The 26,907-nt window shown below is 37.5% G+C and overlaps 1 protein-coding gene across 4 annotated transcripts in view; it reads left to right on the top strand.

The window, feature by feature from the left end:
* KYAT3 (kynurenine aminotransferase 3) overlaps nucleotides 1-17,201 on the top strand; it is a 64,275-nt gene extending 47,074 nt beyond the window's left edge. For 2 of the 4 annotated variants that reach the window (XM_072648983.1, XM_072648982.1), the window contains exons 11-14: nucleotides 5,507-5,693; nucleotides 8,190-8,260; nucleotides 16,113-16,196; nucleotides 16,683-17,199. In XM_072648983.1, coding sequence (XP_072505084.1) covers nucleotides 5,507-5,693; nucleotides 8,190-8,260; nucleotides 16,113-16,196; nucleotides 16,683-16,742 — 402 coding nt within the window. In that variant the 3' untranslated portion in view covers nucleotides 16,743-17,199. Of the gene's footprint in view, nucleotides 1-5,506; nucleotides 5,694-8,189; nucleotides 8,261-16,112; nucleotides 16,197-16,682 lie in introns of all 4 variants that reach the window. The other 2 variants (XM_072648985.1, XM_072648984.1) reach the window with 2 other exon arrangements.
* Nucleotides 17,202-26,907: the final 9,706 nt, after the last annotated feature.

The raw sequence follows: 26,907 nt of genomic DNA, 5'->3' as shown, positions 1-26,907 counted from the left end.
TGCAATCTTATATGGGTTCTACACATACGTTCTTATGAAACACATTTTCACATTAGTCATGTTGCATAGAAAAATTAAAATAAATGGAAGAAATCATGAGAAAAATCAAACCAAAACATAACACAAAAGAAAATAGTCTGCTTCATTCTGTGTTCCGATTCCATAGTTCTTTCTCTGGATGTGGATGGCATTTTGACCCGAGTCCTTTGGGAATGTTTTAAGTCCTTACATTGCTGTGAAGGGCTAAGTATATCAGAAACAGTCCTAGCACCCTATGGCTGTTATATGTAATGTTCTCCTGGTTCTGCTCGTTTCACTCAGCATCAGTTCATATAAGTCTTTCCAGGTTTTTCTGAAGACCAACTGTTCGTCATTTCTTATAGCACTGTTAATAGTATTCCATTACATTCATATACCACAACTTGTTCAGCCATTCCTCAATTGATGAGCATTCTCCTCAATTGATGGGCATTCCCCTCAATTTCCAGTTCTTGGTAACCACAAAAAGAACTGCTATAAATATTTTTGTACATGTGGGACCCTTTCCCATTTTTATGATGTCTTTGAGATACAGCCCTAGAAGTGATATTGCTGGGTCAAAGGGAATGCACATTTTTGTAGCCCTTTGGGGATAGTTCCAAACTTCTCTCCAGAATGGTTGGATCAGCTCACAGCTCCACCAACAATGAATTAGTGTTCCAAATCTCCCACATCTTCTCCAACATTTATCATCTTTCTATTTTGTCATGTTAGCCAATCTGATAGGTGTGATGTGGTACCTCAGAGTTGTTTTGATTTGCATCTCTCTAATAAATAGTGATTTCGAGAATTTTTTCATATTACTATAAATAGCTTTAATTTCTTGCTCTGAAAACTGCCTGTTCATATCTTTTGACCATTTATCAATTGGGGAATGACGTGTTCTTGTACATTTGACTCCTCTATATATTTTAGAAATGAGGCCTTTATCACAGATGCTAGTTGTAAAAATTCTTTCCCAGTTTTCTGCTTCCCTCCTAATCTTGGTCGCATTCAGCATCCTTTTAATTAATAATTTGGATGAAAACATTCATAACAAGAACAACAATAATGATAACAGCTGCTATTTATGTAGCTCTTTTAAGATTTATCAATAATTTTATATAATCTCATTTAGCAATGAGATTGTGGATGGCATGCTTCTCAAATTCAGTAACACTGGAAGTTAGGTAAGAGAGTTATTATATTAGATGATATAATCAATACTCAAAATCATTGCAGCAGGTCAGACAGAAACCAACAAAATGAAAGTTAGAGACAGATTTAAAGCTCTATGTTTAGACTCAAAAGCTCAGTATGAGAAAGATGCCACTATCAATCAGTTCCCACAGTATGAATATAAGGGAACCTTGTTATGTGGTCAGAATTTAAAAATTAAAGCAACTTTAGGCTGTTTATACAAATATGGTATTTAGATGATACGTACTAATCACATTCTTTATTAAAATAATCATTTTATTTTAAAACTAGTAATACTTAAACAAATACAACCAAAGCATATAGAGTAAAAGCCCAATTCACAGAATTTCAGAATTGAAAAGAATCCAGGAGTCCAATGTAATCCAACCCACAATCTAAACAAAAAAAATCACTTCTCCAGCATTGTAACTTCCTAACAAATGGCCATTGGCTCTTTGCTTAAAAGTCTCCTGTCAGGGGAGAGGTGATACTTGCCTTGTCAGCTCATTCCACTATAGGAAAGCTCTAATTATTGTGAAGTTTTTCCTGACATCACATCTAAATTCTCCTCTTTGAAGATTCCACCCTAGAGGCAGGTTGGCATAGCATATAGAGAACTGGTCTCAAAGTTCAGAAAATGGGTTCCAAACCACCTTCAGACTCACATTGGCTGTGTGACTCTAGGCATGTTGATAAACCTCTCATTGCCCCATTCAAGTCTGTAAGAGTTAGTGCCAATCTGTATCAGTGGAAGGGCTCCACCATCTTTTCAGTCCCTATGTCATCGCTCATTCTTCCTTCCTTCTCTCTCTCTCTCTCTCTCTCTCTCTCTCTCTCTCTCTCTCTCTCTCTCTCTCACTCTCACCAGTTGTTAGTTCTACCTTTCTGGCATCTTCTTCATTCTACTTCCCTGACCCTCCCAGCCTCTTGCCTAAGTGACATTCAGAGACTCTGAAATGATCTCCTGTCTGTATACCATGCAGACATTCCTGGAACACAGAGAATCTCTAGCATCTCCTTTTCCTTTCAGGATAAAATACAAACTCTTCTGTTTAGCATTTCAAGTCTCTCATAATTTGATCCCCAGCCTATCTTTCCAGAATTCACATCACTGTCCTTTGTGTTCTCTACATTGCAGGCAAACTTATTCTGTTTGCTGTTCCTCATAAACAGTGCCCATCTCCCACTTCTGTGCCTTTGGACAAGTGTCCTCCCTACCTGCCATGCTCTTCTTCACTTGCCTTGTAATATTCCTCTGTCAATTCAAAGCTCAGATCAACTGCCTACATGAGGCCCATCTGTGTCCCGATGAGGATGTCAGGAGCAGGAAGTGTTTTCACTTCTGTTTTTGTATACAACATCATCTTCATCTTCATGCCTCTCCCAGGATAAGCACTCCCCAGAACATCAGCGTCATGGAGACTGTTTCAGCTTTGGCCCAGTCACCTCATCAGTCCCCTCATTGCTCTTGCCCATCAGAGCCAAGAGCTCCTCCCATAACTCCCTTCCCAGCATCTTTTCACTTGCCACCCACTGGTCCAACATCATCCTCATCTTCCCACACTGGGCCACCGCCTTTTCAGTTTCCTTTTGTGCATTGTCTTCCTTTATTTGAATGTGAGCTTCGGCAGGGCCAGGACAGTCTCTTTTTCTTATTTGTATCCCCCAGTATTTAACACACTGTCTAGAATGTAGTAGGTGCTTAATAAATGCTTATCTTTGTATGTCCTTTCTATCCCCAATGTTTAGCTTAGCATCTGGTACATAGTGGACACTTAATAAATCTTACTGATTTATTGATACTTGCTCTCCTCTTAAAAATTTTTGTATTTGTACATGTTTTGTAACATTCTGTACAAGAGGTGTTGCTATTTAGTGGACAGAGAACTGACCTTGGAGCCAGGAAGACCTGGGTTTGAGTTCTGACTCATGCCATGTGACTCAGGGCAAGTCACTGAGTCTCAGTGCCCTGGGGAAGCTCTCTTAAGTTTGTACATTAAAAAGCAAGTGCTCATCAACGTTTGTTCCCTCACTCCAAGTTCCCTCTACCAATAAGATCACAAGTCAATTTCAAAAAGAAAAGAACGTCTTTACATATATAATGTATGTTTATGTTGTATCCATCTTTGTATGGGTGTGTCAAATTTTAAACTGACTTATCTGTATACATGTTGGTTTTTCCAGTAAACACTTCTTAAAGGTAGAGGCCATCAAAGTGCTGGCATGTAGCCAGGACTACACATGTTCTCTGCTGAGCCACGTCCACATCTGCTTATTTTACCATTGTCTCGCCCACATCTCTCCTCCTAGATCTCACAAGAATAGCATTAATAATTTTATTCAATCCAACAAGCATTTATTAAGCACCCACATGATACTGATGTAATCTGCTGGGGCTAGAGATTCAAAAGCAAAACAAAAAAGAGTCCCTGCTCTCAAGAAGCATACTTTCTCCTGGGAGGAAATAATGTGTATCTAGAAAAGCGAATAGATCATAACTTAAGAAAGATAAGACAGAAAGCAACGATCAGGAAGGCTCCCTGTAGGAGGCAGCAGACAAGATGCCCCACCATACCCTCAACACTGCTTCCACCACCAGCAGGCCTTCCCCTTAGTCATTGTTTCCTCTGACACTAGAACAGGAGACTAAGGCCTCTACACTGGAAACTCCAGACCCAGTTACCCTCTTATGGTCATATCTTGGGAAACTGAGGTCTCTGGTTGGTCTCTACTTGTCTGCTCTTAGGGTCTATTCCTGTAAGTCCTTATTCCAGACTCACTGACTTTACTAGGTGATGAAGGGTGCTACATCACAAGGGCAGGACATGGCTCCTGGTACTGCTATCCTTGAGGGACTACAGCCTCTGACTGACCAGCCCTTCCAATTCAGTGCTGCATGTACTTGTAATCAATCTGCTTCCCTGATGGCTCAATAGTTTCTTCCTGGATCTACATCTCTTTAATGGTCATATAAACCACATCAGCCAAGGGTGTCAAATCTCCAGACACAGCATGTGCCCTGCTCAATGATCCTTTTAAGTTCTTATTTAGGGTCCTATGAAATATTCCTCAGAGACATACTGTTCTTCTGGGGTCTGACTTGGCTTCTTAGAGCTCTCTCCTTACTACAAAATTATTTGTACAGTATGAGAACCATTTTAAGAAACACCAGGTGCCTAGGAGCCTGGGCTGGCTTGGATTTTTGTAGGCTGGCTATAGGAGGCTTCAGAGAGGGAAAGTATCTGGGTCAGGTTTATTGATAACAGCTGCCACCTTCCTGTTCAACAATTCAATTCTCCATCCTTCTTGAATGTACTAACATATAGCTCTTCCCATGAACTTGGAAGGAAGGCTGAGGGACACTTTCCATCTTCCACATAAGTATATATTCTATGTGCTGGTGTACAGGTAGCGTCAGTAGTTCCCAACCTTTTCAGGCATAAGGTCCACTTTTTAAAGTCTAAATACTGTATAGACCTTCCCCCCATAATAGAAATTGTACTGCTAGTATCCATAGTCTGATTAAACACAAAATGACAAAAGATTCCTATGAATTCAATGACACTTTGAAATATATTTATGTTATTCATTACAACAGCATCTGTATCCACTTAACAAATAAAAACAAGTATTATTCATGGTTTATTTTCTTGCAACTAAACATCAAAATGGCAGTCCTTGGTGGGTGTGTGGATTCATGAGCCCTGTACAAATGCTCCACAGAGGTACCACCACAGTCCTTGGCCCACAGGTTGGGAACCACTGACCAGAGTCATTACTTCTCTAGTCAGTTCAATTAAACACACATGTATTAAGCACCTTCTGTGTACCAGGGCCTGCGCTAGGTGATAGGGATAAGAAGGCCAAAGAAAAACAACTCCTGTCCTTGTCCTGTCCTTGTCATTCCAATACATCAGTCAGAGTCATTTGGTAATTCATCTTATTAGAAAATAATTTGGCATCATTTGCATTCCAGAGGAAAACTTTTTTGTGTAACGTTTTTAATTTATGTCATCATGATTAAGAATATGATATCATAACTTCCATAGTAGGCAGAACTAGACACTGATGAACTACAGCAAGGTAAAAAAAATTTGTAGAAGCCAGAATCTGCAGAAATATTAATCTGAACTAACACCAGAAAAGAACCTCTCCTAGCGGCTTGGTTAAGTAATCACTGACCTATTTATTAGGAATGATACTGATTCTTTTTTATTAAATTTGCATTACAGTAATTAATGGGGAAAATTATATATTTCCTCCCTGTTTTTGAACCTTTTAAATACAGGAGGCTTTGGCTCGAGCTTTTTGGTTTGACATTAAACGCATGAATGATCCAGAATGCTACTTTTATTCTTTGCCCCTGGAACTGGAAGCGAAACGGGATCGGATGGTGCAGTTGCTCCAAAGCGTTGGATTGAAACCTATAGTCCCAGAAGGGGGATATTTCATTATTGCTGATGCTTCAGGGCTAAGTTAGTAAAGGTTCTGTAAACTTTGGGTGCACATAAACATAAATGTGGAATGATGTTTTTATTGGGTAGTTTCATCTATATTTTCACTATGCAAATGAGAAATCTTCCTATGAGACTGGTAAAGATTTGTCTACTCAGAAAACACACATAATATCATTTCCATCTTATAGTAATTTTTGCTACATGTAGTTCTAGTAAATCTGAATGTAATTCTGTAATGATTATTGAGCTGGCAGAAATGTCATAAAAGTCTCTTTATAGAAAAGAGGAAAAAACGGAAATGTCCTGAGCTTAAGTTCTGAATTGATTCTCTGGGACTGTGTTTGGGATTCCATAAGAAGAGCTGACTGGTCATATGATCAGAGTGTAACCATCCAAATAATGTTGGTCTTGACATTAAGGGAGCAGCAAACATGCTGTATCCAATTCTGAGCTATGCTCTTACATGAAGAGGAGTTGCAGTGAACTAGGTGGGCTAGATTTTCCAATTGAATTCAGTTTGTCCTCATGACATAGCCCACCTTATTCTTATCAAGCTTAGGAGAAGCAAAAAGACAGAGAGTTGACTTTAAGTGAATATGCTAACAATGTTCAGAACATAAGAGCATTAAAACAGAACAAATATCATGCAGAGAACTGAGAAATCTGCCAAGTAGAAGGCCATCTGGAATAGGCACCTCCACTTCCTTTCCTCTCCCTCTATACTTAACTCCTCAGGAAGCTTCTGACCTTATCATTCAATCAAAACTACTCTTGCTAAAGTTACTAATGACCTTTTAATCACCAAATCCAATAGGCTTTTCTCAAACTCTCATTCTTCTCCACATCTCTGCAGCCTTTGACACTGTTGATCACTCTCTTCTTGATTCCCTCTTCTCTCCAGGTTTCCCTACTCTCTCTTGATTCTCCTCCTACCTCTCTATTGGCTCCTCAATCTCTTTTGTTGGTCTTCATCCAGGTTACACCCACAGGTGTCCAATGAGACTCTCTCATGGACCATCTTCTCCCCGTATACTGCTAGTTGATCTCGCTGACACAAGCCTTTCCCAACTCTAGTCCATCTTCCTCCACTCTGTTATCATAGTGATCTTCCTAAAGCTGTTCTGCACATAAGACACTAATCTATTTTCACTGGCTTTCTGTCGCTTGCCTGGAATGTTCTCTCCTCTTCTCTACCTTCTGGCTTTCCTCAAGCCCCAGCTAAAGTCTCTCCTCCTATAGCAAGCCCTTCCTGATCCTTCTTAAAATCACTCTTATCTCTGATTTGTCCTTTATAACTTGTTCATAACAGTTGTCTCCCTTGTGAGCTTCTTAAGAGCAAGGAATTTTTTTATAACCTTTCTTTGTATCCCCAGTACTTAGCATCGTACCTGGCACACTGTAACTGTTTGATAAATATTTGTTAGCTGATTGGCTGACTGAAGCGTTCCAGTGACAGATACCTAACAGTTTTGGTCTGTGTAATTTATATACCATTTCTAAATGAGAGAAATTTCATATGACTTATAAATGGGTGATAAGATTGAAATTATTTAATTTTTAAATTTTGAATGTCACATGTAAATACATAATCCTTAGTGAAACACTGGGATAAGTATAAATTAGAGGCTAACTTCTCTACTTAAAAAGTACTTTAATGAATGCAGAGAACATTTTCATGAATATTTTTTGAAAAATAAATCATTTTATGCTGTTTATGAAAGTAAACTAATGACTGTAAGGCACTCAAAACCATCTAAGCATAAGAATGTACAGAAAGTGAAGATGAGAACAACAAACAGCCAAGGTGTGACTCAAACAGACACCAGGGAACCATCTGGGTCAAGCCTTAGACTATGAAAAAGGCCTTGATGAACCAAGATGTCTGGGATTGTTAGGCATGAAAGAGATGAAAGAGAGTCAAGACAACAGAGGGCTGTAGAGGACAAAGTGATCTGACTAAACAGTCTGAGAAAACAAAGACTGTAAATGGACAGAATATTTGGTGATAGAACTATTCCAAATGCATGAAATATGAGAGAAGAGGGATTTCCTTTGCAGTACCCAGGGTGTCTTATATCCTGAGGTTTATTCCTAGGAAAGATTCCTAAGAATCCTTAGAGATTCCCATCCAGCAACTGCAATTGGTCTATACACACAATCAATTTGACTAGTTGACAGAACACTCTAATTTGTAACTAGGCTAATGGGCACAATGTTAGAACATCAATAAAGTAATTCACTTTTAAAAAAAATATCTGTAAACTCCAGTTAAAGGATAGCCTCAATAACCCCTGAGAGTCTACTCAGTGTTTTGGTTCTTCTATTTCTATAAGGTTTCCTAGTGATTCCCATGGTAGTGGGTTCTAGTGTCCATGTCTCCATCACCAATGAGAGAATTTCAAACTACATTCAGTTACATGGAGGAAAAAAGAAAGTCGCTATTAATAATAATCAGATGCTAAGGAATGATTTGCATTAGGTATACTAATTAACTCTTTTCCCCCTTCATTTTAGATGTAGACCTCTCTGAAATGACAGATGAATGTTATGACTATAAAATTGCAAAGTGGATGATTAAAAATAAGGTAATAGGTTATTATCAACTTTAATATATTATTTTAGAAAAATACAGAAGGAAATCTTTGGGTTGCTACTACAGCATTATGAAAATGTTATCTAGAGTTAAATTATTGAACCATCATACCTTGTTGCTTAGATGGTGCTTTTTAAAATCTGTTTCTTGAAAATTATAATGACTAAGGTGGAGGAAAGATAGGGATTCACTTGAACTCTCTAAAATTCCTCTTCAAATGACTCTAATACCTAAAAATGAATTCTGGAGCAGGAGAACCAAAAAAGAACAAGATAAAATAATTTTCTACCCCAAGATGACTTAGAAGGTCAGCAGGAAATGTCTGTCTCACTGAGGTGAGAGTGGAGTCCAGAACAGACCACACCCAGCAAGTCAGGCCTTGAGGGTGACAGACTCAGCAGCTTCTGGAACTCTCAGTCCACAGATGGTAAAGGGTTTGGAAAATCAGAAGGAGTTTACAAGGGACCCTTTGCTGGCACTGGATACAAGACTCTTTCACTGTCCCAGGGCAAGGAGGAACACTAGCACTTTAGAGTATGTGCTCAAAGGTGAGTGGGGACCCTACTCACAGTTCATGGTGGGAAAGAGTGTTTATGGTTGCTGAAAAACCAGAGCATAGGCCAGGAGTGTAGTAAATATACCCATCCTTAGTTAGATCATACCACTTTGGAAGAACTGAAAACTTACACATCCCCAGATCTAGTTCTGAAAATAGCAGAAACACAAACTCAGAAGAAGACAGCAAAGTCAAAACTTCTTATCCAAAGCCTCAAAGAAAAAATGTGAATTGGTCTCAGGCCCAAAAAAAAATTCCTGGAAAAGCTCAAAAGAATTTTTTAAATCAAATAACAATGGTAAAGGAAAATGGGGGAAAGAAATGAGAGTGATGCAAAAAAATAATGAAAAAAAGCAACAACTTGGCAAACAAAGCACAAAAAAAAAAAAAATGAAAAAAATAATACCTAAAAAAGAAGATTAGGTCAAATGGTAAAAGACACACAAAAATCCACTGAAGAGGAAAACTCCTTAAAAAAGCAGAATTAGCCAAATGGAAAAGCAGATACAAAAGCTTACTGAAGAGGATAATTCCTTAAAAATTAAAATTGAGCAAGTAAAAGCTAATGACTCCAGGAGACATCAAGAAACAAGAAAACAAAATCAAAAGAATGAAAAAATAGAAGGAAATGTGAATTATCTTATTTGGAAAACAACTAACTTGGAAAATAGATCCAGGAAAGATCATTTAAGAATTATTGGATTACCTGAAAGCTATGATAAAAAAAGATCCTAGACATCATCTTTCAAGAAATTATCAAGGAAAACTGTCCTGACGTTCTAGAATCAGAGGGTAAAATAAAAATTAAAGAATCCACCATCACCTCCTGAAAGAAAATCTGAAATTAAAACTCCCAGGAATATTACAGGTAAATTCTAGAGCTCCCAAATCAATGAGAAAATACTACTAGCAGTCGGAAAGAAACTAATCAAATATCATGGAGCTACAGTCAAGATCACACAAGAGTTTGCCATTTCTACATTAAAGGAACTGAGGCCTTGCAATATGATATTTCAGAGGGCAAAGGAGCTAGAATCACAACCAAGAATCACCTACCCAGCAAAACTGAGTATTATCAATCGGGGGAAATGGCTGTTTAATGAAATAGAGGACTTTCAAGCATTCCTGATGAAAAGATCAAAGTTTGACTTTCAAATACAAGGCTCAAGAGAAGCATAAAAAGGTAAACAGGAAAGATGAATTATAAGAGATTCAATAAAGTTTAACTATTTATATTCCTACATGAGACAATAATAATATTTATAACTTTTAGGAACTTTATCATTATTAGGACAGTTAGAAAGAGTATATATATATACAGAGGACACAGGTTTGAATTGACTGTGATGGGATCATATTTAAAAAAATTAAATTAAGGGGTGAGAAAGAGGAATACATTGGAAGAAAAGGGGGAAAGGAAAGGTAGAATAGGGTAAATTCTCTTACATAAAAGAGGTGCAAAAGAGCTTTCACAGTAGGGGGAACATGGGGGAGGGAGGGGCAGACCTTATTCTCATTTCAGTTGGTTCAAGGATGGAATACCATACACACTTAGTTGGGTATAGAAATCTATATTGCCTTACAGGGAAGAAGGATAGGAAAGGAATAAGAGAAGGCAAGGGGAGGCTAATAAAACGGAGAGTGAATTGGAGGAGATGGTGATCATTAGCAAAACACTTTGAAGGGAGGAATGGGAAAAAGAGAGAAGGATAAATGGTGGAAAATAGGATAGAGGGAAATAGAGTAATCATAATTGTGGGGAAAGTTTCACAGCAAGTTTCTCCGATAAAGTCCTCATTTCTTAAATGTATAGAAAACTGAATCAAACTCATAAGACTATGAATCATTCCCCATTGGGGAAATGGTCAAAGATTATGAAATGACAATTTTCAGAAGAAGAAATCAAAGCTCTCTATAATCATATGAAAAAATGCTCTAAATCACTATTGATTAGAGAAAAGAAATTAAAACTGTGAGGCACCACCTCAAACCTATTAGGTTGGCTAATAGAAAATGAAAATAACAAATGTTGGAAGAAATGTGGGAAACTGGACTGTTGGTGGAGTTGTGAATTGATCCAGCCATTCTGAAGAGCAATTTGGAACTATCCTCAAAGGGCAACAAAATCACACATACCTTTTGATTCAGCAATACCACTGCTAGATTTTTTAAAAAAGAGAAATTACCTATTTGTACAAAAATATAACAGCTCTTTTTGTGTTGACATAGAACTGGAAATTGAGGGGATGCCCATCAATAGGACAATGGCTGAGCAAATTGTGCTCTATATGATAGAAGACTATTGTGCTATAAGAAATGATGAGCAGGATGGACTTACATGAACTGAGGCAAAGTGAAGTGAATAGAGCCAAGAGAACATCTTACACAGTAACAACAACATCATATGATTATCGACTGTGAATGACTTAGCAATTCTCAGCAATACAATGATCCAAGGTAATTCCAAAGGACTTATGATAAAAAGTACTATCTCCACTTCCAGAGAAAGAACTGACGGAGTCTATAGATTGAAGTTTCCTTTTTTAAACTTTATTTTTCTTGGATTTTTTTTGGGGGGGGCTGTTTTCTTTCACAATATAACTAATATATGTTTTGCATGATTGCACATGTATAACCTATATCAAATTGTTTTCCTGAGCCAAGATGGTGGAGTAAGAACTTAATAAGTTGTTCTCCTTCTTCCCTGTTGACCACTGAAAACCCAGAAAATATCACCACAGGAGATACCCTGGAACAGCTAAGCCAGCATAAAGATGGAGTATAGCAGTCTTGTAGCCCAGGAAGCTTAGGAAATTAATGGGAAAGGCCCCTCTCACTCAGGTGGAAAGGGAGCAACACAGGATGGGAACCGTCCCAGCAAGGCAGTGGCAAGCCTTGCCTCAGCAAACCACGGGGAGATCCTGAGCCCCACAGTGGTGGAGCAGGCAAGTGCCCACACCAGGTCCTCCTCCCCCAAGTGCCTCAGCACCAGCAGGGAAACTGGCAGATACCAACTTGGAAAACCATCATGTCTGCCAGTGTTCACCAGCAGTCAAATCTCCAGTACAACTCCAGGAAGCACAGCTCCAGGAGGCAGGTAGACATTCTTCAGCAATCAGACATTTGAGTGCAAAGTCAGGGTAAACAAGAGCCAGTGCAAGGCCTGGATAAGCAGGCGTGCCCCATGGGCCAGACTCTCCCACCTCCACCCTGATAACTCCAGTGCTGCACCAGGTAAGCTGCCAGTACCTGAGACCCCAGTACACAAAGTGAGTGACCAGGTCCCAGGCACACAGCACAAGAATCTTGGGTGAGTGCCCCCTGCACTCCAGCAGGAGAGCTCAACTCTAAAAATCAGAAAGTAGGCAAACACCACGAGCAAAAAGTAGAAACAGACAATGAACACAGATTTTTATTATGGGGATAGGGAAGATCAAGGCACAAATTCAGAAGGGTACAAAATTGTCAATATACCCACACTTGAAACTTCAAAGGGTATTATGAACTAGTCCCAAGCCCAAGAGCTCAAGAAGGATTTTAAAAGTCAAATAAGAGGTAGAAGAAACATTGGGGAAAAGAAGTGAGAGATATTCAAGAGAGAGTCAGTAGCTTGGAAAAGGAAGGACAAAAACTGACTGTAGAAAACAAGTCCTTAAAAAGTAGAATTGTCCAAAGGGAAAAGGGGATCCAAAATCTAATAGAAGAAAACAATTCCTTAAAATTAGAATTGGGCAAGTGGAAGCTAATGACTCTATGAGATATCAAGAATCAGTGAAACATAAAAGAATGAAAACATAGAAGAAAATATAAAATACCTCATTGGTAAAACAATTGACCTGGAAAACAGATCTAGGAGAGAAAACTTAAAAATCATTGGTCCATCTGAAAACCATGATGAAAAAAAGGGCCTAGGATGACATCTTTTAGAAAACCATCAAAGAAAATTGCCCTGAGGTCCTAGAACCAGAAGGTAAAATATTCATCAAAAGAACACACTGATCACCTCCTGAAAGAGATCCAAATTAAAAATACCAAGGAAAATCATAGCTAAATTCCAAAATTACCAAGTTAAAGAGAAAATACTGCAAGAAGCCAAAAAGAAATAATTTAAATATCATGGAACCACAGTCAGGATTACATAGGACCTTTCAGATCAGAGGATGTGGAATACGATATTCTGTAAGTCAAAAGATCTTGGGTTACCACTAAGGATCAACTACCTATGAAACTGAGTATAATCTTTCAGGGGAGGAGATGGACATTCAACAAAATAGGAGGCTTCCAAACCATAGTGATGAAAAGACCAGAGCTCAACGAAAATTCGATATTCAAATACAAGAATCAAGAGCGGCACAAAAATGTAAATAGATGAGGAAAAAAACAAACGTTATTAATAAGGGCAAACTGTTTCCCTATAAGGGAAGAAAACACTTGTAACTCTTGAAAACCATATTGTTATTACACCATTTAAAAGCTGTATACACAGAGGGCAAGGATATAAGTTGACTTTGATGTGATGATAAAAATTCTAATTAAATGATGAAAAAGGATTGTACTGGGAGAACAGGAAAAGAAGAGGCAGACAAGGATAAATTACATCACATGAAAAGGCACAAAAACCTATTATAGTAGAGGGAATGAAGGGAGGGAGATGAGTATTATTTGAACCTTACTCTCATCAGATTTGGCTTAAAGAGGGAATAACATGTTAGGTACAGAAATCTAACTTACCCTATAGGAAGTAGGAGGGGAAAGGGGAAAGAAAAGGGAGTGAGTGGATAGAAGAGAGAAACATAGTAGAAAGGGTAAAGTGGAGGATAGAGGAGGGGGATAATAGAAGGGAGGGCAGACTGAAGAAAGTGGTGGTTGAAAGCAAAACTTTCGTGAGGAGGAAAAGGGAGAAAGGAGAAAGAAAAGCATAAACAGGAAAAATAGGGTGGAGAGAAAAACACAGATAGTAATCATGACTGTGAATGTGAATAGGATGAACTCTCCCATAAAACAGAAACAGAAGAGTGGATTAAGAACCATAATCCTACAATATGTTGTTTACAAGAAACAAATTTGAAGCAGAGGGATATATAGAGAGTAAAGGTAAAAGGCTAGAGTAGAATATATTATGCTTCAGCTGAAGTAAAAAAAAAAAAAAAGCAGGGGTAGCAATCCTGATCTTAGACAAAGCAAAAGCAGAAACAAATCTAATTAAAAGAGATAAGGAAGGAAACTATATTCTGCCAAAAGGTACCATAGACAATGAAAAAATATCAATATTAAACATATATACACCTAGTGGTATAACATCCAAATTCTTAGAAGAGTTCTAAGGGAGTTGCAGGAAGAAACAGATAACAAAACTATACTAGTGGGGGACTTCAACCACCCTTTCTCAGAATTAGATAAATCTAACTACAAAATAAACAGAAAAGAAATTTAAGGAGATGAATAGAATTTTAGAAAACTTAGATATGTTTGGCATCTGGAGAAAAGAGAATGTGGGTAGAAAGGAATATACCTTTTTCTCGGTGGTACATGGCACCCACACAAAAACTGACCATGTATTAGGGCATAAAAACCTCACAATCCAATGCAGAAAGACAGAAATAGTAAATGCATCCTTTTCAGATCATGATGCAATAAAAACTGCATGTATTAAAGGACCATGGAAAGACAGACAAAAAATTAATTGGAAACTAAACAATCTAATATTGAAGAATGAATGAGTCAGACAACAAATCATAGAAACAATAACTTCATCTAAGAGAATGACAATAATGAGAATGCAAATCAAAACTTATGGGATGCAGTAAAAGTTCTTAGGGGAAGTTTTACATCTCTAAATGCTTCCATGAATAAAATAAAGAAGAGATCAATTAATTGAGCATGCAACTAAAAAAGCGAGAAAAAGAACAAATTAAAAATCCTCAACTAAATACCCAATTAGAAATTCAGAAAACTAAAGGAGAGATTAACAAAACTGAAATTAAGAAAACTACTGAACTAATAAAACTAAGATCTGGTTTTATGAAAAAAACAATAAAATAGATAAATCTTTTGGTTACTTTGATTAAAAAGAAAGAAAACCAAATTATCAGCATCAAAAATAAAAAGAGTGAATTCACCACCAGTGAAGAGGAAATTAAAATAATAATTAGGAGCTATTTTGTATAACTGTATGCCAATAAAATGATAATCTAAGTGAAATGGATGAATATTTACAAAAATATAAATTGTCTAGATTAACAGAAGAGGAATTAAATTACTTAAATAACCCCATTTCAGAAAAAAATTGCCAGATGGTTTACAAGTGAATTCTATCAAAAATTTAAAGAACAACTAATTCCAGTACTATATAAACTATTTGGCAAAATAGGTTGAAGGAGGAGTCCTACTAAATTTTTTCTATGATACCAATATGGTTCTGATACCTAAGTCAGGAAGAACCAAAACAGAAAAAATATATATATAGACAAATTTCCCTAATGAAGATAGATAAAAAATTTTTAACTAAAAATATTAACAAAGAAGTGACAGCAACTTATCTTGAGGATAATACACTATGACCAGGTAGGATTCATAACACAAATGCAGGGCTGGTTCAGTATTAGGAAAACTATCAGCATAATTGACCATATCAACAACAAACCTAACACAAATCATACGATTATCTCAATAGAGGCAGAAAAAGCCTTTGACAAAATACAACACCCATTCCTATTAAAAACACTAGAGAGCATAGGAATAAATGAAGTCTTCCTTTAAATGACAGCTAGCATCTATCTAAAACCATCAGCAAGCATTACATGTAATGGAGATAAGCTAGAAGCGTTTCCAATAAGATAAGGGGTGAAACAAGGATGTCCATTATCTTCACTGTTATTCAATATTGTACTAGAAATGTTAGCTTTAGCAATAAGAAAAGAAAAAGAAATTGAAGAAATTAGAATAGGCAAACATAATGATATACTTAGAGAATCCTAGAAAATTAAGTAAAAAATTACTTGAAATAATAAATTTGACAGAGTTGTAGGATATAAAATAAACCCACACAAATTGCTTTCTTTCTCAATGGGAGGAGGGAGAGGGAGAAAATTTGAAAATCAAAACTTTAAAAAATGAATGTTAAAAAGTGTTTGTACCTAATAATTGGAAAAAAGAAGACAAAAAAGAAAATTATTATCACTGTAAAAATCAATGTGTTTCTAAAGTTAACACTAAAATAGTGTTCAATGTAAACCTATGGTAAAATCTTAACTTATAGTTTATTAAAAATTATGTTTATTTTCTTTAGAAATTGACAACCATTCCTGTCACAGCATTCTGTAATGCCTACAAAAAAGATTTTGAGAAATATATACGGTTTTGCTTCATTAAAGTAAGTTTACATCCTGTTCTAGAGAATCACAGAATTTCCTGTGGAGGTGGGGGAGGAAGGGAGAGGGGAGAGAGGAGAAGAGGAGAGAGAGAGGGAGAGGGAGAGGGAGAGGGGGAGAGAGTTCTGGTGGTGCCTGTAGTTCAGACACATCACACACACACTCCTACAAAACCGTTCTAGAACACCATCCCTCTCCCTTCCACCTCAACTCAAAAGTCTTAGTCTTCCTTCATATTGACTTCAACTCCTCCCCACTCCGTGAAGACTGGTGGAGTCATGTGACATTGATCAAACCTCTTCTTGCCTTGCATTTAGTGCATTGTTTGTCATCTACTTAATTAGGCTATTAGTTCCTGATACACAGGGAATGGTGTCTTGGGCATTTTTTAGCCGTCAATCCCTCTACCCATGGGGATAATAAACACTTGTTAAATATATAATATAACTGTTATAGATCTTTGTAACAATTATATTCTCAATTTACAGAAAGACAGTACTCTGGATGCTTTTGAGAAGATCATCAAGACCTGGGCAAAAGAATTCTAATTTTTGACAAAAAAAATGAAGTTGCTGCCACCTACTGGAAATTGAAAAAAAAAACCTTTTAGTAGAAATAAGAACTTAATGAATGCCATGGGATACTGTCATATAATGTGGAGACTTTAAAGAAAATTTAGTAGAAATATGCAAAAAAAAAAACCGACTGTTGGCTGCAAGAAGGCAATGGAAAGAACTGAAAACAGCTGCATTTTCAGAATTCCAGGCAAACCTTGGAACAGAAACAAGTGGAACTTAAGTTATTCCCAAAGTTCTTTATACTCTGAATTTACTATATATTATGGCATATTTTGTCCCCAAAGTGTCAGAGTTAACATCTCTTGGATACTTCATAATAAAGCTATCATAACTATGAGTGCTATTCATACATCACAGGTCACATTTTTAGTAGTTTACATAATCAGCAAACCCTTGACTAAACAGTCCTTATTCTTGATTTTCTCCCTTCCCACTTTATTTGTGAAATTTTCCAATAAAGAAGAGGAAAATGAAGTATTTCCATTTTTATTTGGGAAGGGAAACACCCTTTCATACAGAGTCACTTTGCAGGCCTGGTTACTTAATGAGGCTCATTCCCAAGCTCACATTGGCCAACACAAATTTAGTACCTAGAACAGGACTCTGTCCATGGTAGGGACATAATTCTTGGTAAATTAATTCAGAAAAACTTTAAGAACAAACTTAGTTTTAATTTTAACTTTTTTTCTAAAGGTTATATGAGGCTATTGACATAAAACATAAATCAAAAATGCAAGATATAAAATTCATTTTAGCAAAATTTTGAAATTTCATTTGCTCACTTTCAAGGAGAAAAGCTTCAAATAGTGCTGGCCTGTAGATCTTGAAATGGGTTATGATGAATATGACTTTGGTAAGGTAGGTAGGAAAGAAAAGCTAAAATTAGTTTTTAAGTAAATTCTATAACAATTCAGGTTTATTCCCTGAGAGGGAAGAATTAGTTACAAGAGTCACAGTTCAAGAAGGATGGTAACTTACTTCTGCTTAATTGATTATAATGGAAAAAAATACTAAACAAAATTATACTTTGACTTTTTAGCTAAGAAATTTTGACATCAAACCTAGGTTAGATATTATAGAAAATAGCACTAAAGCTGGTGTAGAAGAAACAGCAACAGCTGCATAGTGTGATGAGGTTAATATTGATTGGAAAAGCCAATTATTTCTACAATTTATTCTAAGTGATCCCAAGATTGCTGTTTGTCAGCAGGTGAACTTCCTGTCTAATTGGGATGATTAGGTAATTAGATGTATCCTCTCTCAGCAGCAATAAAATGAAGCTCTGATGCCTTAGTGGGTTGTTTTTGTCTCCCTCCTGAATTGTCTAAGGCTAAAGGGAACCTTCACTTCATCTGATAATAATTCCTGATTTTATATATTCTGGTAATTTTGGAAGTAGCTAATTATTTTAATCAAAAGTCTGATGGGTGGGGGGATAGTGGGAGGGGTGGGTATCAGAGACATCTGTAGGCAGAAAAAGGATTATTAGATGTGTTAATCTTCCATAGTTTTAATGCTTCAGAACTGACCATCTGAACTTTTTAAGGCAACGACTTTCTATCAATAACAAAAATTAGCTTAAAGAGAATTCAGACATCTAAATCTTTTCTTTAAAAAAAAAACTTTAATTTCAGCTGCCAAAATTGTTCAGATTAGCATTTTTAAGACCAAACTAAAACCTTTGTTGAAGGTTTGAAAGAGATGACACCACCTGATAAAAAGATCATATAATACTGTCCCACAAAAAGTGCTTTCTAAATTTATAAGTTACCCAAATCATTTGCCTTCTCTTCAGGGACTGTGTGTTAGCTAAACTCTAACATATAGCGCAGGAGGTATTTCATGTTCATTGAATCTTAATTATTGAAACTCAGGCCATCCAATAATGCCTTTAAAAATCCTAGGCTGCCTCATAGCAACCTAGAAGAAGGGGGAGATAATGATTTGTCTTTTTGCTGTCCACATTTCTCATATACCTCACTACTGTTCAGAAAAGTTGACTGCAATTAGTGACAGTTTATGATGAAATAGGCTACCCACCTCCTGAAAGAAATACGATGGCCTAAGAGTACAGATTGAGACATATTTTTTTGGCATGGCCAGTGGGGAATTTTGCTTTGCTTTGTTTAACTATACATGTATGTGACCAGGATTTTATTTTTCTTCCTCAATCTGTGGTTGGGGAAAGAGGGAAGGAGGTGGAAGAGAGAAAGAGGATTTTCATTGATTGAAAAAATAAAACATTTTTAAAGAGTTGGCTATTCTGGGGCAGAGCCAAGATGGCGGAATGAGAGCAATTACTCACCTAAGCTCTTAGACAAACTCCGTCAGATACCTCTAAAAGGAGAATCTGACCAAATTTTGAAGGTGAAGAATCCAATAGGAGACAGACTGTGGCAGTTTCACAGCCCAGAAAAGACTGGAAGATTGATGGGAAGAATCTGTTCCACAAGAGTGTAGGACCATACAGCATATGGCACAAAATCCCTGCCACCATACGGCCAAGCAGGAAAGCCCTGGGATGGTCTGAGGAAGCGACAGCATGGCAGGATAGCAGCTCAGGGTGAGAGTCAAGCACAGCCTAGCAACTGAGAGCCACAGAAGGAGGCCCAGGTATCTGCAGCAGTTGTGCCCAAGACTTTCACCCCCCCAGATTAAACGTCTGTAAGTCACCTACTTGAACTTCTGGGAATCAAAAGGTGGAGTGATGTTTAAATGCTCTCTCCCTCTCCCCTTGTTGACCTTGAAAGAACCATAAAATATTTCCCCAGAAAAATCCTGGATCAGTGGGAGCAGCAGAAGGGGCAAAAGTCTCATAGCACATGAGACTAGGAAAAAAGCAAAGGAATTACTGTGGCAGAGGAATGGAGCTGTCTCAGACAGCCAGAGCTCCAGGGGGGTGGAGCCTCACACTAGGACCCAAGCATGCCTAAGTGCTCCAGGGGAAACAGGAAGACACTACAGCAGCCAAGATCACCGAGAGCTGAGCTTGCCTTTGCTCTACCTCAGTTGAGGAGATCTCCCATGACCAGACCATCCCTCCCCCATACCTAACAAGCTACCTCCAGGGTTAATCCAGGGAAACACAAACAGATTTCACCTGCCTTTGCTTTCTCACACCAGCCAGCTCAGCACCAAATTCTTTAGAGTCTAGCTGATAGAACCAGAGACCACAACACACAAAGCATCAACATCATAAGCAAGAAGCAAAGGAGGAAGGAAAAGACCATAGAATCTTTCTATGGGGACAAGGACCAAAACACAAATACCAAAGAGGTCAGTACTGACACTGTACTTCCATCTGAAACTTCAGAAGGGCCTATGAACTGCTCACATTCACAAAGAGCACTCTTGGAACTGCTGAAGAAGGAAATAGAAGAAAAAATGGCCATTGATTTTAAAAGTATGAAGAAAGAATTCACTGAAGAGAACAGCTCTTTGAAAAGGAAAATTGAACAAATGGAAAATGAAGCACAAAACCTAACCGGGAAAATTGGACAAATGGAAAAGGAAGAACAAAAACTGGAGAAAATAATTCCTTAAAAGGAATAATTGGACAGATGGAAAAGGAGATGCAAAAGTTAACTGAAGAGACCAATTTGATGAAAATTAGAATTGGACAAGTAGAAGCTAGTGACTCTATGAGACATCAAGAATTAGTCAAAATCTAAAGAATGAAAAGATAGAAGAAAATGTAAAATATCTAATTGAAAAAACAACTGACCTGGAAAAATAGATCCAGGAGAGAAAATTTAAGAATTATTGGCCTACTAAAAAGTCATGATGAAAAAAAGAATCTGGACAATATCTTCCAAGAAATCATCAAAGAACACTGCCCAGAAGTGCTAGATCCAGAGGGCAAAATAGTCATCGAAAGAATCCACCATTCACCTCCCGAAAGGGATGCCAAACTAAAAACACCAAGAAATATTGTTGCCAAATTCCAGATCAAGTGAAAGAGAAAATATTACAGGCAGCTAGAATGAAACCACACAAATATCGAGAAGCTACAGTCAGGATCACACAGGACCCTATGACTTCTACATTAAAAGACTGAAGGAATTGGATTATGATTTTCGCAAGGCAAAGGAGCTGGGACTACAACCAAGGATCAATTACCCAGCAAAGTTCAGCATAACATTTCAAGCAAGGAGATGGACATTCAATGAAATAAGGGATTTCCAGACCTTCCTGATAAAAAGGCCAGAACTCAATAGAAAATTCAATCTTTAAATGCAGGTTTCAAGAGAGGTACTAAAAAGGTAAACAGGGGAAAATTTATTACTCAATTTGGGCAAACTGTTTACCTCCCTATAAAGGAAGATGAGATTCGTTAATCTTGAGAATTGTATATTTAATATGAAATATAAAAGGGATATAAAGAGATAGAGGGAATGGGTATGAAGTAAATTATGTGATGTTAAAAATGTGATTTAAGCATGCAAAGGGATCGTAACAGGAGATGTGAAAAGGAGGAAGCAGAAAATGGTAAATTGCATCACAGGAAAAAGTACAAAATTATATTACAGTAGAGGGAAAGAGGGGAGGGAGATGTTTGAGAGGTACTGTCATCTGATTTGGTTCAAGGAGGGAACAACAAACTTAATTAAGTATATAAATCTAACAAGCTCTATAGGCAGTAGGAGAGGAAGGGTGAAAGAAGGAGGGGGAGGTTAAAAGGGAGGGAAGAAATAGTAAGGGTAAAGGGAAGTAAAAGGGAGGGGGATGGAAAGAAGGAAGGGAAGACTGCAGGAGGTGGTGATAAAAAGTTAAAACTTGTGGAGGGGAAGGGAGAAGGGAGAACTAAAAACACAAATGAAAAGACAATGGAGGGAAAGACATAGATAGTAATCATAACTGTGAATGTGAATGGGATGAATTCTCCTGTAAAACGGAGACAGATAGTAGAATGGATTAAAAGCCATAATCCAACAATATGTTGTTTACAAGAAAATATTTGAAGCAGGAGGTTACACATGGGGTAAAGATAAAAGGTTGAAGCAGAATATATTGTGCTTCAGCTGATGTAAGAAAAGCAGGCGTAGCAATCCCAATCTCAGACAAAGCAAAAGCAGAAATAGATCTATTCAAAAGAGATAAGGAAGGAAACTATATCCTGCTAAAAAGCACCACAGAAAATGAAGCAATATCATTACTAAACCTATATGCCCCGAGTGCTATAGCATCCAAATTCTTAGAGGAGAAGTTAAGGGAGTTATAAGAAGAAATTGACAGCAAAACTATGCTAGTGGGGGACCTCAACCTCCCCCTCTCTGAACTTGATAAATCTAACCTCAAAATAAACAAGAAAGAAGTTAAGGAGGTGAATAAAACTCTGGATAAGGTAGATAAGTTAGACCTCTGGAGAAAATTGAATGGGGATAGAAAGAAATATACCTTTATCTCAGTGGTATATGGCACATATATAAAAACTGACCAAGTACTAGGGTATAAAAACCTCACAGTACAGTGCAGAAAGGTAGAGAGAGTCAATGCATCCTTCTCAGATCATAATGCAATAAAAATCATATGTAATAAAAGGCCATGGAAAGGCAGACCTAAAATTAATTGGAAACTAAATAATCTAATCCTAAAGAAGTGGGTTAAACAACAAATCACAGAAACAATTAACAACTTCATTCAAGAGAATGACAATAATGAGACAACCTACCAAATCTTACGGGATACTGCAAAACCAGTTCTTAGGGGAAGCTTTGTATCTTTGAATGCCTACATGAATAAAATAGAGAAAGAGGAGATCAAAAAACTGGGTATGCAGCTGAAAAAGCTAGAAAACGAACAAACGGAAAATCCCCAAGTAAATACCAAATTAGAAATACAGAAAACCAAAGGAGAGATTAATAAAATTGAATTAAGAAAACTATTGAACTAATAAATAAAACAAAGAGTTGGTTTTATGAAAAAAACAATAAAATTGATAAACCTTTGGTCAATTTGATTAAAAAAAGAAAGAAGAAAACCAAATTACCAACATCAAAAATGAAAGGGGTGAACTCAACTCCAACGAGGAGGAATTTAAAATAATAATTAGAAATTACTTTGCCCAACTTTATGCCCATAAATTCAACAATCTAAATGAGATAGATGATTATTTTAAAAAATATAAATTGCCCGGATTAACAGAAGAGAAAGTGGAATACTTAAACAACCCCATCTCAGAAAAAGAAATTGAACAAGCCATCAATGAACTCCCTAGGAAAAAATCTCCAGTGCCAGATGGATTTACAAGTGAATTCTATCAAACATTTAAAGAACAGTTAATTCCAATACTTCATACACTATTTGGGAAAATTGGGGAAGAAGCAGTCCCCCCAAATTCTTTTTATCATAGAAATTTGGTTATGATACCTAAAGCAAAGAGAGAGAAAACAGAGAAAGAAAATTATAGACCAATTTCTCTAATGAATATAGATGCTAAAATTTTACATGAGATTTTAGCAGAAAGAATACAGCAACTTGTCATGAGAATAATGCATTATGATCAGGTAGGATTCATACCAGGAATGCAAGACTGGTTCAATATTAGGAAAACTATTAGCATTATTGATCATATCAACAACAAACCTAACAGATACCACCACATGATCATCTCAATAGACGCTGAAAAAGCTTCTGACAAAATACAACACCCATTCCTATTAAAAACACTGGAGAGTATAGGAATAAAGAGAACTTTCTATAAAATAATAAGAAGCATCTGTCTAAAACCTTCACTAAGCATTATACACAATGGAGACAAGCTAGATGCATTTCCAATGAGATCAGGGGTGAAACAAGGATGTCCATTCTCACCACTATTATTTACTATGGTACTAGAAATGTTAGCTGTAGCAATTAGAGAACATGAAGTAATTGAAGGAATTAGAATAGGCAAAGAAGAAACAAAGTTATCACTCTTTGCAGATGATATGATGATATACTTAGAGAATCCCAGAGATTCAAGTAAAAAACTACTTGAAATTATAAACAACTTTGGTAAGGTTGCATGTTAAAGCTAGAGTAGACACCATAAAATATTTGGGAGTTTACCTGCCAAAACAAATCCAGGGACTATATGAACATAATTACAAGACATTTTCACACAAATAAAGTCAGATCTAAATAAGTGGAAAAACATCAGTGGCTCATGGGTAGGCCGAGTCAAAATAATAAAAATGACAATTCTACAGTGAAAAAGTATTTAATGGGAATGTATATATAGAACCTAGATGTATGCCATCTCAGGGAGGGAGGGGAGGAAGGGGAAAAAAATCTAAGTTATATGGTAGTGATTGTAGAACACTGAAAATAAATAAAATTAATAATAAAAAAAAAGTTGGCTATTCTGTTAGAGTACAGAGTTATTAGAAGTTAGAATGAATAAGTTAATTTACCTGGTCTTTAAGAGATTTTGGACAAGACACAGCCATATTACCCCACCAACCTAAAATCTGATGCAACCTTTGAACTGGGTTCCCCTCCAGCACAAAGAACTCAGACACCTGTAGCACCAATTCGATGTAAAGTTAGCACCTATGGTAGCTATGAATATATCAGCACAGTTTTGAAGTGCAAAATATAACAGACTCTCCACATGAAAGACAGAACCAAAACATTTATTCAAACACCAGACGCCATATCCAGCATCAGAAAGCCAAATCCATCATAGTAACAAAGCAATCCATCATAATAACTGTGAAAGTTAGGAAAGGGTTAAGTCTCCACAGTGGTGAGTTCAACACCCATAGGTGTTTTCTAGCACAAAGAAACCATATCCTTGCAGGTGCCTATTGCCAATCAAAATAGCGTTAGTGGCTTTACTTCTACCTCAAAATCAAGATATAGACTGATCTGGCTCAAACCAGTCAGAGCTCTCTTGGTAACTAGGTTAAACTGCAACTACACATGCTTAATGAGCTTCATTGTTATTAAGTGACACATGTTAAGGGTGGAGATTGCTGCCATTTTTGAACATGTGATGTATGATGAGATGGAGGTTACATGTTTACACATACCAAGGAGGGAACGGGGAAGGGAGGGTTTAAGGAAGTCTGTAACCCAGAAGAAACCAGATCAATCCAATGACTGAAGGGAGGAACCTCACCAGCTCACTGCTTAAAGCCTTCTTGCTTCTGTCCTTAGTGCACACTCCATCAGAAGAGAAGCAGAGCCCACTTCTGGCCAGGAGGGTCTGCCCTATGGACTCTCTCTCTCTCTCTCAATAAAAATTATCTTGATGCTGAAATTCGGTGTCAGATGCGTTCCTAACAATTTGGCACTCAATGTGGGGCATGAGATCGCAGAATTCAAGTAGAGATAAGGTAAGATACCACGGGTGCTCCCGTTGGCTTTCCAATAGTCTCTGTGTGTTGAGCCTTTCCTGAATCTGCAATCCTGGACATCGGAGAGAAGTCCAGAGGATTGGGGAAAACTGCCAGCAGAGCATGGAAGTCAATATATCGAGCAAAGGTAAGAAACAACCATTGTTGGTCATAACTCCCACTATAGCTAGTGTCAGGTTCAACACAGAGCCAGGGACCTCAACAATGTGAGGGGCAAATTCAAAGGTACTGGAGAAGGGGGAGGAATCCCTGGGACAACATTCCTTCAAATAGCCTTTTGGGAAGGATGTTGGAAGGTTGGGAGGACACTCTCAGGAAAAAGGGGAAAAACGAAAAGAAAATTATAAAGTATTGCTGCCAGGAGTAGACAAAGGAGGCTATCCTGGCACCCTCTGTATTTTGGCCTAAATTTGGATCAGATGAGGACTGGGTGTGTCAATGATTAAATTTATACGTGAACATCAGGAAAGGAGTTTCTAATGCAGGTTGCTGGATTTCGGGAACACTATCCCCAGCAGTGGCCAACATATTTCAGACCCCAGCAAAAAGGAAGAAGTAAAAAGAGAGGACAAAAGAATCTTCTCGCTCCAAGTAGGATCACCTCCTTGCTCTACCTCCTCCTCCTCCTTACCCCACTCTCCTGCTGCTTCCTTCCCAGCTACCCCTGCTGTGACTGAAGCTACTACACATCCTCTTAATGAGGAAATAGAGGAGATAGCATATTCCAGATTAAGGAAGAAACTGGAACAATGCAGACAGTATGTTCAAAATCTACCCTTTCATACTCTGGCGAGAAATGAAGAGAGTGAGATCCTGATGCCTATGTTTCCACTGAGAGAGGTTCCTTTAGGTGGACAGGAAGGGGAATTAGGGTTTGTAAATGCTCCCCTTAGAACTATTGAGGTGAGGATATTTAAAAGAGAAATGAAGTCAGTAATGAAGATCCAGTGGAGCTCTCAGAACAACTAGATCAGTTTTGGGGTCCTAACATTTATACCTAGGGAGAATTATGTGAATTCTAAATATCCTCTTTATGGGAGAGGAAAGATTAGAAAGGTTGCAATGGAGGAATGGGAAAGAAGGCATTCTCCAGCCCTGGGAGTGTTACCAGCTGAAGTGAAATTCCCTAATGCAGATCCTGACTGGAACCATAACAATGAGGCACATAGAGTTTATATTCAGGATCTTAGGTAACTAATCGTAGCAGGAATCAAGGAGGCAGTACCAAAATCACAAAATCTGAACAAGATGTTTGAGGTTCATCAGAAAAAGGAAGAGACACCTTCTGAGTTTCTAGAAAGAATGAGAGAAAATTTTAGGAAGTTGTTTGGGCTGGACCCACAAGACCACAGTGGAAGGGATGTTTAAGGTCCACTTTGTGACCAACTCATGGATGGTCATAAACAAGAAACTTCATAAATTAGACAACTGGAACACCTAGCCCTTATAAGAACTATTATGGGAAGCAGAGAAGGTATATGTGAAGAGAGAGGATGAGAAACAGAGACAGAAAACTAGAATTATGGTACAGCCTGTTAGGGAGGTGGTGAAGTTTGAGGGAAACAAGGGTGAAAGTCAGGGACCAGGGCCTCAATCAGAAAGGAAGTTCAGAAGAAAGGAAGAGAAGAATGGGAAATATGTGAATAGAAATGAATGTTACAAGTGTGGAAAGACAGGACACTGGAAGCAAGAATGTCCTGAGTGGAAGAGAGAGAAGGGGGTGGTGCCCCTTTATGAAATTCAAAGAGGAAGAACATTAGGGATTTGGAGTGTTCTTCTTTCTGAAACCTGAC

The sequence above is a fragment of the Notamacropus eugenii genome, chromosome 2 (genome assembly GCF_028372415.1).
Source record: "Notamacropus eugenii isolate mMacEug1 chromosome 2, mMacEug1.pri_v2, whole genome shotgun sequence".
In the NCBI taxonomy this organism is placed as follows: Eukaryota; Metazoa; Chordata; class Mammalia; order Diprotodontia; family Macropodidae; genus Notamacropus; species Notamacropus eugenii.
This window is presented reverse-complemented; position numbering and strand designations above follow the sequence as displayed.